Source organism: Lepus europaeus, chromosome 5 (genome assembly GCF_033115175.1).
Source record: "Lepus europaeus isolate LE1 chromosome 5, mLepTim1.pri, whole genome shotgun sequence".
Taxonomy (NCBI): domain Eukaryota; kingdom Metazoa; phylum Chordata; class Mammalia; order Lagomorpha; family Leporidae; genus Lepus; species Lepus europaeus.
Genome location: NC_084831.1, coordinates 147,087,107 through 147,100,953, shown reverse-complemented (window position 1 = coordinate 147,100,953; position 13,847 = coordinate 147,087,107). Strand labels below are relative to the sequence as shown.

At 41.8% G+C, this 13,847-nt stretch overlaps 2 protein-coding genes across 7 annotated transcripts in view; both read right to left on the bottom strand.

Moving 5' to 3' along the window:
- Positions 1–13,847, bottom strand: part of RBM33 (RNA binding motif protein 33) — a 149,205-nt gene that overhangs the window by 40,939 nt on the left and 94,419 nt on the right. For all 6 annotated transcript variants that reach the window (XM_062192913.1, XM_062192915.1, XM_062192918.1 and 3 more), the window contains 4 exons: positions 5,761–5,893; positions 4,999–5,342; positions 3,450–3,794; positions 1,424–1,672 (listed from right to left, as the gene is read on the bottom strand). In XM_062192913.1, coding sequence (XP_062048897.1) covers positions 1,424–1,672; positions 3,450–3,794; positions 4,999–5,342; positions 5,761–5,893 — 1,071 coding nt within the window. The remainder of the gene's footprint in view (positions 1–1,423; positions 1,673–3,449; positions 3,795–4,998; positions 5,343–5,760; positions 5,894–13,847) is intronic.
- On the bottom strand, positions 11,453–12,480 carry LOC133761166 (cleavage and polyadenylation specificity factor subunit 5-like). Its single transcript, XM_062193822.1, has one exon. It carries the CDS (start codon positions 12,375–12,377, stop codon positions 11,694–11,696), a length of 684 nt encoding a protein of 227 aa, XP_062049806.1. The 5' UTR covers positions 12,378–12,480; the 3' UTR covers positions 11,453–11,693.

Here is a 13,847-nt window from a genome sequence, read left to right as displayed (position 1 = left end):
GCAACCTATGAGTTTCAGTTCATTCAAAGTATATTCTTAAAAAAAATTTTTTTTAATTTGAAAGGCAAAGAGAGAGGGAGAGTGTGTGTGTGTGTGTGTGTGTGTGTGTGTGAATCTGAGAGAGATAGAGATGGGGGGAGAGAGAGAGAGAGAGAGAGATACAGTGAGTGAGAGAGAAAGAGAGAAAAAAACTCTTCCATCTATTGATTCACTTGCCAAATGGTTTCAATGGCCAGGGCTGGGCCAGGCCAAAGTCAGGAGCCAGGACTCCACCCAGGTCTCTCGTGTGGGTGGAAGGGGCCCAAGCACTTGGGCTATCTTCCACTACCTTCCCAAGCACATGAGGTGGAGACTCGAACCAGCATAGTGGTGCGAGGTGCCAACTCCACAGGCAACAGCCTCACCTGCTGTGCCACAATGATGGCCCCATAAAGTATCTCTTTAAAATAACTCTCCAGAATTTCTTAGAATTCTACCCAAATTACCTAGCCAGATGTGGCTGGTGGTATGGCTAAAAGATAACTTTCCTCATATTATTTGCTTTCTAACAAAGTAACGCGTTTGTGACTGAATTGTGCTCAGCTAAGTCAGTTTACACATGAGTTACGAGCAAGGTATACAGCAAGATGAAATGATCTCAACCCAGCTTCCAATTTTTTTAATATTTGTTTTTAAAATGAAAAGTCCTCCTCCTAATGCGAGCTGATTAAATGTTGATTCAATATTTTTACATCATTACATTTCTTTTTTGATAACATTACAAACTCCTTTGTGCTACAAGTCTTTTTAGTAATGATGACAAGTTGAACTCTAAAGTCTGCAATATTTGCAAAATCCTTGGGCCTTTTACAGAAAGCCTGCTAAGCCCCAGTACACATACAGCTATATAAATACACAAAATCTAATACTGCAAACTACTGTGAATACAGTTTATGTTTTATGAACATGGCTGCTAGGTTAAAAGCAGGACCCAAGGCCGGCGCCGTGGCTTAACAGGCTAATCCTCCGCCTTGCGGCGCCGGCACACCGGGTTCTAGTCCCAGTTGGGGCACCGGACTCTATCCCGGTTGCCCCTCTTCCAGGCCAGCTCTCTGCTGTGGCCCAGGAGTGCAGTGGAGGATGGCCCAAGTGCTTGGGCCCTGCACCCACAGGGGAGACCAGGAGAAGCACCTGGCTCCTGGCTTCGGATCAGCGAGATGCGCTGGCCGCAGCAGCCATTGGAGGGTGAACCAACAGCAAAAAGGAAGACCTTCCTCTCTCTCTCTCACTATCCACTCTGCCTGTCAAAAAAAAAAAAAAAAAAAGACCCAGCTGAAGAAAGAGGGACGGTTTTCTGAGGAACTCACGGCATGAGGGTGAACTACAGACACCGTTCTGTGGTCTTCCTGAGACCAGATATTCTTCACTAAGGAAAATGTCCTACCTCTAGTTCGGTCTTTGCTTCTTCTTTGGGTTGAGCCACGGGGCTCACTGGCTTCACTTTCACGTCAGTCTTTCCCTGGGAGCTCCTGGAAGGCTTCACCTGAGCTGCAGGAGTGGAGGAGCAGCGGTTGCTGCTCATGTCTATGACATGTGAGGGAGCGATGGGCAATTCACGCAAGTTGCTGTTCCGAGGGGCAGTGGGCTGCATTTGCTGCATTGGTCGTTTGGTTACATTCTGAGCCGCTGTGTTCTATCCCAGGAGGAAAGAAATTAATTACAGTTGGAAAGAAGCATAGCTAAAGGAACACATAAAGATACAACTATTAAATAAAAATATCAACCATTCTAACCAGAAAGTGACTTTCTGTTTTGGGGGCAGATACTTTTTTCCTTGCTAAATATCTCTTATGCTAAATAAATACTGCCTGATCCCTGTAGCACCACACCCTAATGTTAACTGGTAAATGTATCATACTAGCCTACAGACAGGCCCTCTGTGTAGAAATTATACAGATTTCAGTTGGTGCTTCAGTATGGGAACTAACATTTTTAAAAGAACCAAAAAGTACTCTATCTGCCACCAAGAGTCAACTAGATTAATGGCACTACCATTTTTACTTAGTCACCTAAATTTAAAGCGAAAAAAGAAACAAAGCAAGCATAAAGTCCATGTCCCAAGAAAGATGATTCCCTGGAAAACAAAGGTATCAGAAAGCTGTACTGGGGAGGAAACTCATGGTCTTGTTCACCTCAGGGCCAGGTAAAAAGAGAACCAGTAGTCGGGGAAGGGTACAGTTCCCAGTCATCCAGGTCAGACAGCCAGGGGCACAGGCTCAGAGTGGCTGGCTATTATCCAAATAAACAAGACCCAGGTTACAAAGCACACTCTTCTCAGATCTAGAAATCCTTTCTTATTTCTTAAATTATCTTAATCTTACTTTAAGATGACACAAGAGGCAGGTAATTAGGAAATCAGACTCAAAGTAGCTACACGACATGCTTGAAGCTCAGAGGCGAAAAGGAATCCTACGTATCTCTTACCCATCCCAGACACACACCGCCCTGTTTCACCTTCACTCACTAGATAAGGACACTGAGGGGGCGAGGGTTCAGACTTCAGAGGGAAACCATGACCTGTATTTATTACTTATACCTACAGCCTTCTGTGCCTATTTACAAATTAGCAATTATATATATATTATATGTATAATATAAATATAATATATATAATATGTATATAATATATATAGATAATATAGATAATTATACTCAAAACAAGCTAAACCCCAGAAGATTAACAGTAAAAAAGTCTCATAAACCCAACAGAGTATTTCAGGGGTGAGCAGAATACAACCCATAGGCACAATCTGGCCTTACAGACAAGCACTATAACCATTAACCACACTGTGTCTTTCTCCTGAAAAACTACATTACGAAAGTCTCTTTTATAGAGGGAAGTTATTTAATGGTGGTCCAGACAGCGCCTGAATATAAACTCTTTGCACTTGATGTTAGCCAAAAGGCTGAGAAGTGATGAACGATGAACTTAAACTCTTTGAAGTCAAAGAAACTGCCTTCCATTACACCAGATTCCCAGCCAGCACAGCAGTACTTGGCAATATGACACTCAATTCATTTTCCCTGAATTCATTCACTTATTTATTCAGAGCCCAGAAAACAATCTACACATCAAAAAAACAAGGCACTGGCAAAGGCAGAATGACTCCGCCCCAAGGTACTTTCCCAGTTGTGTGTCAATAATTATCACTACATAAAAACCTAAGTACAGGAAAGTAACACGCTGAAGCAAACATCAACCTAGTCTCAAGGCACAAAAGGAGTTATTTCTACAGTGAGGACAACCTGCCAAGTGCTTTTTAAAAACAGATTCACGTCAGAAAGATGTACTACATGTTTAATAGTTTAAATCAAAGCTGGAAATAATCTAACTCACAAATGACACTCCAAAACTTTTCCAAGTGCAGACCCCCAGGAAGACCCAGCGATGACCCAGCGTTGACACTTACGTGCCTGAGCCCCTGGCGCTGGGGGCACTGTATCCGACTGCTGTTTGGCTGGGGCTGAGCAGTCTGCACATGAGGCCTAAACTGGGGCTGGGACATGGGCATCAGAGGAGGGGGAGGAACAGACAGGTGGTGGTGGTGCTGGGGCTGGTGCTGGGGCTGGTGCTGGGGAGGGGGCTGGTGCTGGGGAGGGGGCTGGTGTGGAGGCTGGTGTGGAGGCTGGTGCTGGGGCTGGAGAGGGGGCTGGTGCTGATGGTGCTGCGGCTGCTGGTGCTGCGGCTGCTGCTGCTGCTGCTGCGGCTGCGGCTGCGGCTGATGTGGAGGGGGCAGTGGAGGATGCAACGGCCCCTGCCGTGTCAAAAGACAAAGAAACACCAGTTAGCAGATGGATACATAGGTACATTCCAGTTCAACTATTTCCTTTATAACCACAACACAAAGAAACCTATTGACGTTGCAATAAAAGTGTTTTTTTATATCTGTGGACAAGATGATGTACACCAAATGCAGTAAAAAGCCAAAAACTGCCACCTTCAATTTTATATTCACCCTAAATCCTTTCATCCACGAAGGCATCCAGAGGAAATTACTAAGGAGGGGTTCCCTACACGTCCTTGGTATGGGATAGGGTTCCCTACAGCACTATGATACCGAGGTACTGAAACAATATACACAAGCAAAGCATCGCAAAATCTGTTAAATTGATACGGTAAAAGGTAAGTGACATGGAAAGATCACAATGCACATTAACTGGAGGAAAAAACAATCATGGTGATGAGGATGCATGCATTAATAAAGACTGAAAAAATGCTCACCCAAATATTAGGGGGATCATTTAATTTCCTTTTCTTATAAACATCCTAACATTTCTGTAATGCAGATGCATTTTTCTTTTGTCATAAAATAAAAAAAAATTAAACATCTTATTCTCCTTTATGCCTTAAACAGTAACCATTTTCCCTTTTAAGTTTCAGTACTTATTCGGCTGACTGAAGTATACTATTAACATGTTTAATATAAATATTATAAGTTTAAAATACAAGAAAGCACAAAGTGGTGTCACAGATACTCAAGTCAACCCAGGAATTACAAACCTGTCAGCAGAGGGCACTCAAGTCTTTAAAATAACGAGTGAAGAGCAATGCATTTTTTTTTCCTTCCACACAATCTTTTTACTATCTATTGCAGAAACATAATTTGCCAGTTCTTTACACCCACCAGTAAATCACTTAAGAAATCTTATAAAGATGAGAAAATATGTTACTAAAACATGCCCCAATCTTATTAATAGTAAATCCTTTACAAAATAAATTCCTAATAGTGACATTTTTCAATTTCCAAAAGGTGACAATCATTTTTTCCATTTCTCCAAGTATTAAAGAGGTAAACAATACTGTCAAAAAAATCTGTCTTTAAAAAACAGTAATTTAAGATCAAGGCTCTTCTGCTTAAACAACCACAAACTAGTCGACTAGAAATCTGAAACTTCACTTTTCTAGAACAGACTCAGAGCTACACACTCTCTCCCTCCAGTTCCACTCACGCTGCCTACCTGCAGGTTAGGCTGTGCGTGTGTGGGCAGGAACGGCTGCCCTGGGCCAGGGAGGAAGGGCTGTCGAGGAGGAATGAAAGGCCGGGTGGTTGCTGTCCCTGGCTGGCTGAAGTGCAGAATGCCCACTGGTCCTGGAGGCTGTAGGGCTGGTCGTACTGGCCTCTCTCTTGGGAACACTGGTTGCTGCCCTTGCTGATTAAATGCTGGTGCTGGCTGAGTGAATGGTAAGGGACTCTGAGCAGGAACAGGGTGACTACTGTTAAGAAGCGTGGGAGGAGGTGGTGGTGGAGGGGGACTTCGCTGCTCCAAAAACAGGTGACTTGGAAATCTTGGTTCACCTGAAACTGAAGAGCAATGCAACATTACCTTCAGATTAGACAGACCAGGCAGTGTTATAAACTGTCTTACCATAGATAAAAATTACAAGTGTTGGAAGCATATGTTTGGAAAGAATGCTTAGATTTTTCTCTTTTATTTCTAGATCTTTTCATCATTTTAAAGTGAATTTTAAAAGATAGATTTATTTGAAAGGCAGAGCAACACAGAAAGGAGTGAGAGAGAGACAAGCGATTTCCTCCTTTCTATCAAGATGCTAATAGCGTGCAATTATAGCATGATATGCATAACTGTGGAACACAAACGTGACATTCCAAACACAACCCACTGGAAGTTACAGTCAGTTAAAACAAAATCTATGTTTAGGCACATCACCTAATAATACAGCTTCTGTTCTGTTATTCTGCACTGCTCACATTTATGTACCTCCTAAGAAAAAAGGGTCTCGATCCTGAGGCGGGGGAGGGGCTCTCCACTGGTCCTGGAGAGGAAGTCGTGGGGGCTGGCTGAAGTTGTTGGGAACCGGTCCCGGTGTGTGCTGCGGAAACTCTGGAGGGCCCTAGAGAACAACGGGAAAAGCAGGGTGAAAGACAGAAACATGTTCTGTAATTTTCAGAAAAGTACACATAGTTCCAGATTCTCCTCTGAAAATATCAAATAACTAATCACCTACAGACAGTCTCTCTCCTTCACACAAACCTGCAACTACAAATTACAAAATACGTGAATTCTGCCACAAAGTCAAAAATCAAAATACACCATCCAGAAATTAATTCAACACTTTAATATTATTACAGCACAGAATATTATTTTCAAGCTTACTGAAATCTATGTAATTACTGACCTTGTTTCCCATTAATCCGAAAGACTAAAAGTCTACTTTGAACATTCATGACATTTATCTTCTCAAAGATGCTATTATTTGCTACCTATTTAACACAGGCACAAGCCACACATATGAAGCTGCTTTACCTCCAAAAAAGAAAAATAAATTCAATTTGTACCATAATAAAAATCTGACATGAGAGAAAAATGTGAACTGCATAAGAAACCAAACTACTACAAGAAGAATATTACATAGTTGGGTTCCTTTGTATAAAAATGTTAAACGAATGCTTATGCATTAACATTTTTCAATAACTGTATGTTACTAGTGCCTCATTACAGAGACAGTCTAAAGTTACTTCTTTTTCCAGTAGCCTTTTATGTATTCCTGAAGATTTTTAAAACTACCATATTTACATAAGAAATAGCATTTAAAGAAATGCTCACAGGGCAGGCATTGGGCACAGTGCTCGGGAAGCTCACTTCCCATATAGGAGTGCCTGGGTTCAAGTTCCAGCTTCAATTCCGATTCCAGCTTCCTGCTAATGTGCACCTTGGGAGACAAAGAGGATGGATCAAGTATCTGGGCCCTTGCCAGCTATGTGGGAGACCTAGGTTGACTTCCAAGCTCCTGGCTTCAAGCCTGACCCTGTTCCAATTGTTGTAGGCATCTAGGGAGTAAACTAGCAGATGGAAGCTCTGTCTCTTCATATAAAATGAGATGAATAAACAAAAATTTGTTTAAATGTTTTCCACTTCAAATAAAAGAAAAGAAAGAAATGCTCACAACCCTTTTCACTGCTACAAAAATAACTATCATCAAAATATGTTTCATTCACCAAGAAAGGTTGAAAGTAGAATAGTGGTTATCGGAATCTTGGCAGAGTCGGGGGACAAAAGGGGAAAAGTTAGTCACTGAGTTCTAAGCTTCAGCTAGAAGAGGTAAGTTCTGATGTTGTATTACACAGCAGAATGACTGCAGATAATAATAATGTACTGTATAATTCAAAACAGCTAGAAGAAAGGATTCTGGATGCTTTCACCACAAATGATAAATGTTTGAGATAGATAATAGACATGCTTACCTTGATTTGGACATTACAGAATGTATACATGTATCAAAACATTCACAAAGTACTCCATAAACATGTACAATTTTGTATAAATTAAAAAACAAACAATACCACCTCATTGTTTGGAACTGAGTCAGTATTTCTCAACTTCTTAGGTTCTTTCTTACAAACAAAATTCTAATGCCTTGTCATTTTATTACTGATATGACTGGCTGGTCCCTCTAAATGTCATATGATTTTATATTAGAACTCTGAAAATGCTATTTCAAACTGTATTTGCCTGCTTTACCCTTTAAAAGCCTGCTCTACTGAGAGTACGGCAAGAATAACACAAAATGAATACTAATTTAAACACCACAAAGATAGAACTGTAAAAACACAAATGTTGTATTTATTGAAGCAGGTGAAACAAAAAGCCCTAAAAGCTTAAGTTCTTGTAGTTTCTGCTTATTACTTTAGGTGAAACAAAGGACATCCTTGCCATACCAGTGTCTGACATGAGGGAGTATCTCACTCCAGACATGTTACTGAGGAACGCGAGGTCTATGGGCGGCACTACCTATTACACATACACCTAATTAGGAAGGTTTCTTACTCTTAATAAATATGCACATTTTATGTTAACTTGAGACTTTATTGTTATGATGCTTTGATATGAATATTCTTTGAAATTTTTACTTTTGATAATATGTTTTAGAAAAATTATTTCTAGTAGCACAGGTCACGATGCACTGCTACTTACAAAATCTGCATAAAGAATTTCAGTGGACTTGCCTATTTTCTTCCATTGCCAAATTCTTTCCTCCTGTTTTAAAAATATTCTCATTTTGTTTAAAGTCAATGAAATAGGTGTCATGTATATGCACATTTATCTCCAAATGCAATATTGTATTTTTTTTTAATTTATTTGATAGGTAGAGCTAGACAGTGAGAGAGAGACAGAGAGAAAGGTCTTCCTTGCCATTGGTTCAGCCCCTAAATGGCCGCTACGGCCGGCACTGTGCCAATCTGAAGCCAGGAGCCGGGTGCTTCCTCCTGGTCTCCCATGCGGGTACAGGGCCCAAGCACTTGGGCCATCCTCCAGGGCCACAGCAGAGAGCTGGACTGGAAGAGGAACAACCGGGACTAGAACCCAGCGCCCGTGTGGGATGCTGGCACAGCAAGCGGAGGATTAACCAAGTGAGCCACGGCGCCGGCCCCCACAATGTTGTATTTCACCAAGTAATTTAAATGTTCTAAGTATAGAACTCATATTTTATCTTTAGTTTTAAATATCAACATTATTCTGACTCACAAGTTGAGAATCCCTAACCAAAAAATCCAAAATTCAGAAGACTCAGAAATCTGAAACTGAGCCTCCTGTGCTCAAAGTTTCAAATTTTGGAGGTTTTGGAGTTTGGGATTAGGGATGTTCAATGAATAAGCTGTATGCAAATATTCCAATATGGAACACTTTCTTCTGACCCCAACCATCAGGTAAGATACTCAATCTGTACAAGCATTTCAAAACACGTTTAGACTAATCCCCAAAACTTTTCAGATGGCAGTAAATTAGCAATTAAAGGTTCTGTGGGGGCCGGCACTGTGGCATAGTGGGAAAAGCCGCCACCTGCAGTGCATCCCACATAGGCACTGGTTCTAGTCTCGGCTGCTCCACTTCTGATCCAGCTCTCTGCTGTGGCCTGGGAAAGCAATAGAAGATGGCCCAAGTCCTTGGGCCCCTGAACCCTCATGGGAGACCCAGAAGAAGCTCCTGGCTCCTGGCTTCGGATTGGCCCAGCTCCGGCCTTTGCAACCATCTGGGGAGTGAACCAGCGGATGGAAGATTCTCTCTCTCTCTCTCTCTCTCTCTCTCTCTGTAACTCCTTCAAATAAATAAATAAATCTAAAAAAAAAAAAAAAAAGGTTCTGTGCTGTTTCCAAAAATGCTAAGTGCTGTTTCTCTATGGAAAGGCTGGACTGATTCTACTGCCTCCTGCACATGCCATTTAGCACTTCTGGCCCTGAGTGCTTTTCAGACTCAACAGCCTGTTTTCCCCAAGCTGTTTCGGTGTTTACTTCACTACACTTATTCTGGGGAAGGAGAACATAACGGAGGAGTTTCAAACAGATGAATGCAAAGAATTCATTAAAATAACTTACACTGAGAAATTTATACACACACACACACACACACGGTATCAAAACTAAAACTATTCTGACACTGAAAAGGGAAAACATCACAGCCTGAAAAATCTAAGAGTTGTATGTAAAAGAAGTTAGTAAAATTTAGAAGTTTTAAAAAGGAACACATATTTTTATTAACTTTTATCTTGCAAGTAAGAAAACTGCCATCTACATGATAACTATTTCCAGCCTTTAAAGTATGCTGGTGGACGAGAGAGCTCTCTTCAAATTCAGCTGTGGTTGTTGACAAGCAGGCTCTCACCACGTGACTAACGCATCCACCCAGATGGTTTGGCTGGGGTGACTGGAACCCAGTACACTGAGATTTGGTACGCTCAGAGGCATCCAGTCAGCAGGAAGATCACCACTTGTCAGGGCTGGCCTAAAAGGGAACTCTACACTTGACCATCTAGAGGATCTGAACTCACTGGGAAACTGGGGGCTGTCAAGTTCTTACAATCATGAATGAGTTAAAATAGGAATTGGTCGGTGAGGGCTCACAACACTGCATGCGAGGCAAGGTGCTACACAACACTGGGGCAGGAAGAGGGACCCTGGAATAGCTGAATGAGGTACAGGCCTTTGTCTCTAGACTCTAGGGCTTGTGGGTACTCATAAAGAGGCAAACTGAGTTAAATATCAATTATCTTGCTTATCTGACTGATCCTGATGCTCAGTGGAGCCAGCTCAGGAGGAGGCATGAGAACAAAGTTGTAGGTGCATCAGAGTTGGGGCAAAAGGTCTGGAACCTAGGCCTGTGTCCAGGTAACAGGAACATAGAAAGCAGCAGCAATGAGAACGAAGGGAAATTCTTCCACTTATCAGGGCCTTATGATCACACGGTGAGTGATAACTGCAGTCGTTCACCACAGAATTTAAGTCATCACCCTTGAATCCCACAAAAGCCAGTGAAGAACCAATGTTTTACAAGTGTCCGCTTCTGAATAAGAACCAGAGCGGGTGGCAGAGTCCAAGAGTTTTTAACATGAAGACAGTGACTGCCATCAGCACTACGCATTACCAGACCCTCAGCAACACACAGCCAGGAGACTGAAACTTTACAAGATGACATCACTGGCCCAAGGTCACGCCACTGCTTAACCATTAGAATGCCAATAGTCAAAAAAGACAAGCTGGAGCTCCCACAACAGTTCGGTTTATTTATAACATAATAAAAACCGGTGGTGAAATTTCAGCTCGTATAAATCTTAACAAAATCACTAAATTTGGGAAGTTTTAGAGAACAAATTCCTGGGGTGGGTAATCTGGCACAGTGGTTAAGACACTGCTTGCATCCAATATTAGAGTGCCTGGGTGTTGAGTTCCAGTTCTGCTATGGATTCCAGCTTCCTGACCTTCCAGTTTTCATTACATAATAGATGAAGGCCCAATACCGACTGCTGTTCTTAAACACATGGTGCTAAGCTTAGAAGAGAACTGGAAAATACCTCGCTCTTAGGAATTCTAAATACTTTCTTATGAACTCTGTAGCTATCGATGAATTCCATGATTGCCATGCAGAGCTCCAAGGCTCATCCTCAACCACACTAGTTATGAGGCTGCTCAACGGCGCTCTTTATAAAGCCTTCTTCCCATCCTCCCATCAGTCAGTAGTTCTGAGTCCTTCCAAAGACAGGAGCGCTCACTGGAGATAAGGTAAAATGTTACTGGGGAAGTAGACCAGCTTTAACGCCACTATGAGCAGAAGCTCTGCTAAGTTTTGGTTTCTGACTTTGCCACAGGCTGAAATCAAGGAAAAACATTCTCTCCTTAGCCTTTATCCTATTATAAAACAAAGCAGCTACTACAACTTAGGAGAATGAGCTCAAAAGAAAATAAACTCAACAATAATGATATTATTAAACTTAATAAATGAACTAAAAAAAAAAATAGCACTCAATGTGCTATTTTTCAACGAATACAAAGCTTCTTGAGTCTCTAAGCTCTGTTAGATTCCCTGGAAGATTTCTTCTTTTTTTTTTTTTTTAACATTTTTTAAAGTTTAATGAGAAATTTAAAAAAATACAAATAGAAAGAAGTTCATTTGCTTTAATGTTGTACCAAAAAAAAGAAAAATGAGTAGAACCAAAAGTAAATAAACATTATCACATTTGTTTACACCACTATCTAGTTCTTCATATTAACTTTACTATTCAAACAATAGAAAGTTAAGTGGCAACTTAGGGAATGGGAAAAAGATAAAACCAAAAACCTCTTCTACCACATTTATTCTTCTACACCGTGTACAGCTGTGCTCACAGAGACGGCTTCTTTTACTTTTCCATTGCACATAATTCAGTTGTATATAAAATTGAACCTGCTCAACAGCTGAGGGAGACTAGAAATGATGGGTCCATATCCTGGTGCACTGTCATACAATTCAAACAATGGTGCAGCTACCAGCTTGTAATTTTTAGGGACTGCAAACAAGGCTTTCTCTTGAAGTTGAACCAGAAACAACTTCTTATGTTCCTTAGGCTTTGTAATATGTGCAGGAATATATGGATACTGAGGAGGTTCAAAATTTGGTCTCCACCAGTTACCAATGCAGTCATCAATGACCCAGTCTTGCAGAACTCCATCTTGGCGGCCTAGTATCTCTGTCATTAAGCGTTTTAGTCCTTCAACTTCATCTTCTCCTGGGTTAAGTTCACCACCAGGTAATTTGAAGAAAGTTGTTCCCAGTTGTAGCAGTAACACATGGGGTAGCCGGTGCTCGTGTACAATCAGAACCCCTTCTACAGTCCTCCTCATTCCAATTTTATCAAATTCTTCCCGCATGCGCTGAAATCTGGCTGCAACAGAACTGTCCTTCTCATAGAGAGGCTCTTTTGTACAAAAAGTATAATTGGTAAGAGGATAAAGGTTGATGGTGCGCTCCAGGGTGAGGGGCTTAGTCTGCTGGATGTACTTGTTGCCGAACTGATTGACCCCGCGGGGCCAGCCGGTCTGCGAGTGATTGGGCGGTACCACCGACATGCTGGCGACCTCTGACTCTGGTGGCGAGCAGAAATCGGAAGGTGAGGGAGATTTTATTCCCCCGTGCGGGCAGCGGTTATCTGCGACCCGCTCAGTAGCCACCGCCCGCCATTAACATGAGAGCGCAAGAAATATTCAAAATTTCTAAAGACACCTTTTTGTATCAGATTAAAAGTGTTAGGATCTCAAATCCTGCTCCCAGTTCCTGGCTATTTTAATACAGTAATTTTCATCTCTTCACCAAATGTTCTTTCCCTTCACTAATTATGTGCTATATAAATGCATCTTCACAATTATCCAAATGTTGGAAATATTTAACAAACTCCCCCCAAACTCTCTCATAATTGCTGTTGAAACCCATCACTAATATTTAAGCAGAACGCTAACTTCAAATGAGCCTTATAGGGGCAGAAGGTAAGAAAGCAGTAGGGCTTACCGACAATGAAGGCGGCACCTAACACAACACTAAGGAGCAAACCCCACCACTCACCAACAGCTCTCTTCCAGCCCTGTGTCTAGCCCAGCCACTCAGCTGTGTCCTTAAGCAAATGGTTCAATCTGTCTGGTCTTCAGCTAGTTAACTATAAACAGAGGTAGGGAGAGCAAAGTACTTCAGGCAGTACTCAGCAAATAAGAAAAAGTTCATCATCTCTCCCTGCCTCTCAAAAAATCAATCTTAAGCATTTAGTCTAGTCCCCATATCAGCATGCCCAGATTTGAGTCCCATCTCCAGTTATGATCCAGCTTCCTGCTAATAAGCACCCCAGAAAGCAGCAGTTGATGGCTCAAGTACTTGGGTCCCTGCCACCCATATGAGAGACACAGACTGAGTTCCCAGATCCTGGCTTCAGCCTGGCCAGTCCCAGCCACTGAAGGCATCTGAGCAGTGAGCTAGCACACAGGAGCTCTGTTTGTCTGTCTGCCCCTCAAATAAATTCTAAAACATTTTTTAGGGGAAAGCATTGTGACACAGGTTAAGTCACCGCTTGGGAAACCCACATGCCACAGTGGAGTGCTGGTATGAGCCCAGGATACTCCAATTTCCTGCTAATGCGCCTGGGAAGCAGCAGATGTGGATCAACTTCTTGTTCCTGCAACCCACACGGGAGATCTGGATGGAGCTCCTGGCTCCTGGCTTCAGCCTGGGCCAGCCCGTTATTTCAGTCATTTGGAAAGTAAGCCAGTAGACTGAAGATTCTCTCTAGAGAGAGACTGAGACTCTTCCCTTCGAATAAAAAAATAAAACAATTTCTCAAAGTTTGTCATGTTTTTTTAGGTGGCAGTCCAGGCTATAAATATGACATACAGTTTCTTGATAAGGTAAAAGATAAATCTGCATAGATCTTTTTGCGTTATCAGTTCTAAGTTTAAATCAGAAAAACACACCACCAAAGCCTACAAGTTTTTATTTCCTAAATCTCTTAATTCCATTCCCATTTCTCCCTCAAATGCTGGTCTATGAGGGTTGAG

What these genes read in the sequence shown, in the direction of transcription:
- LOC133761166 (XM_062193822.1), bottom strand. Translation starts at nt 12,377, where the DNA reads ATGTCGGTGGTACCGCCCAATCACTCGCAGACCGGCTGGCCCCGCGGG.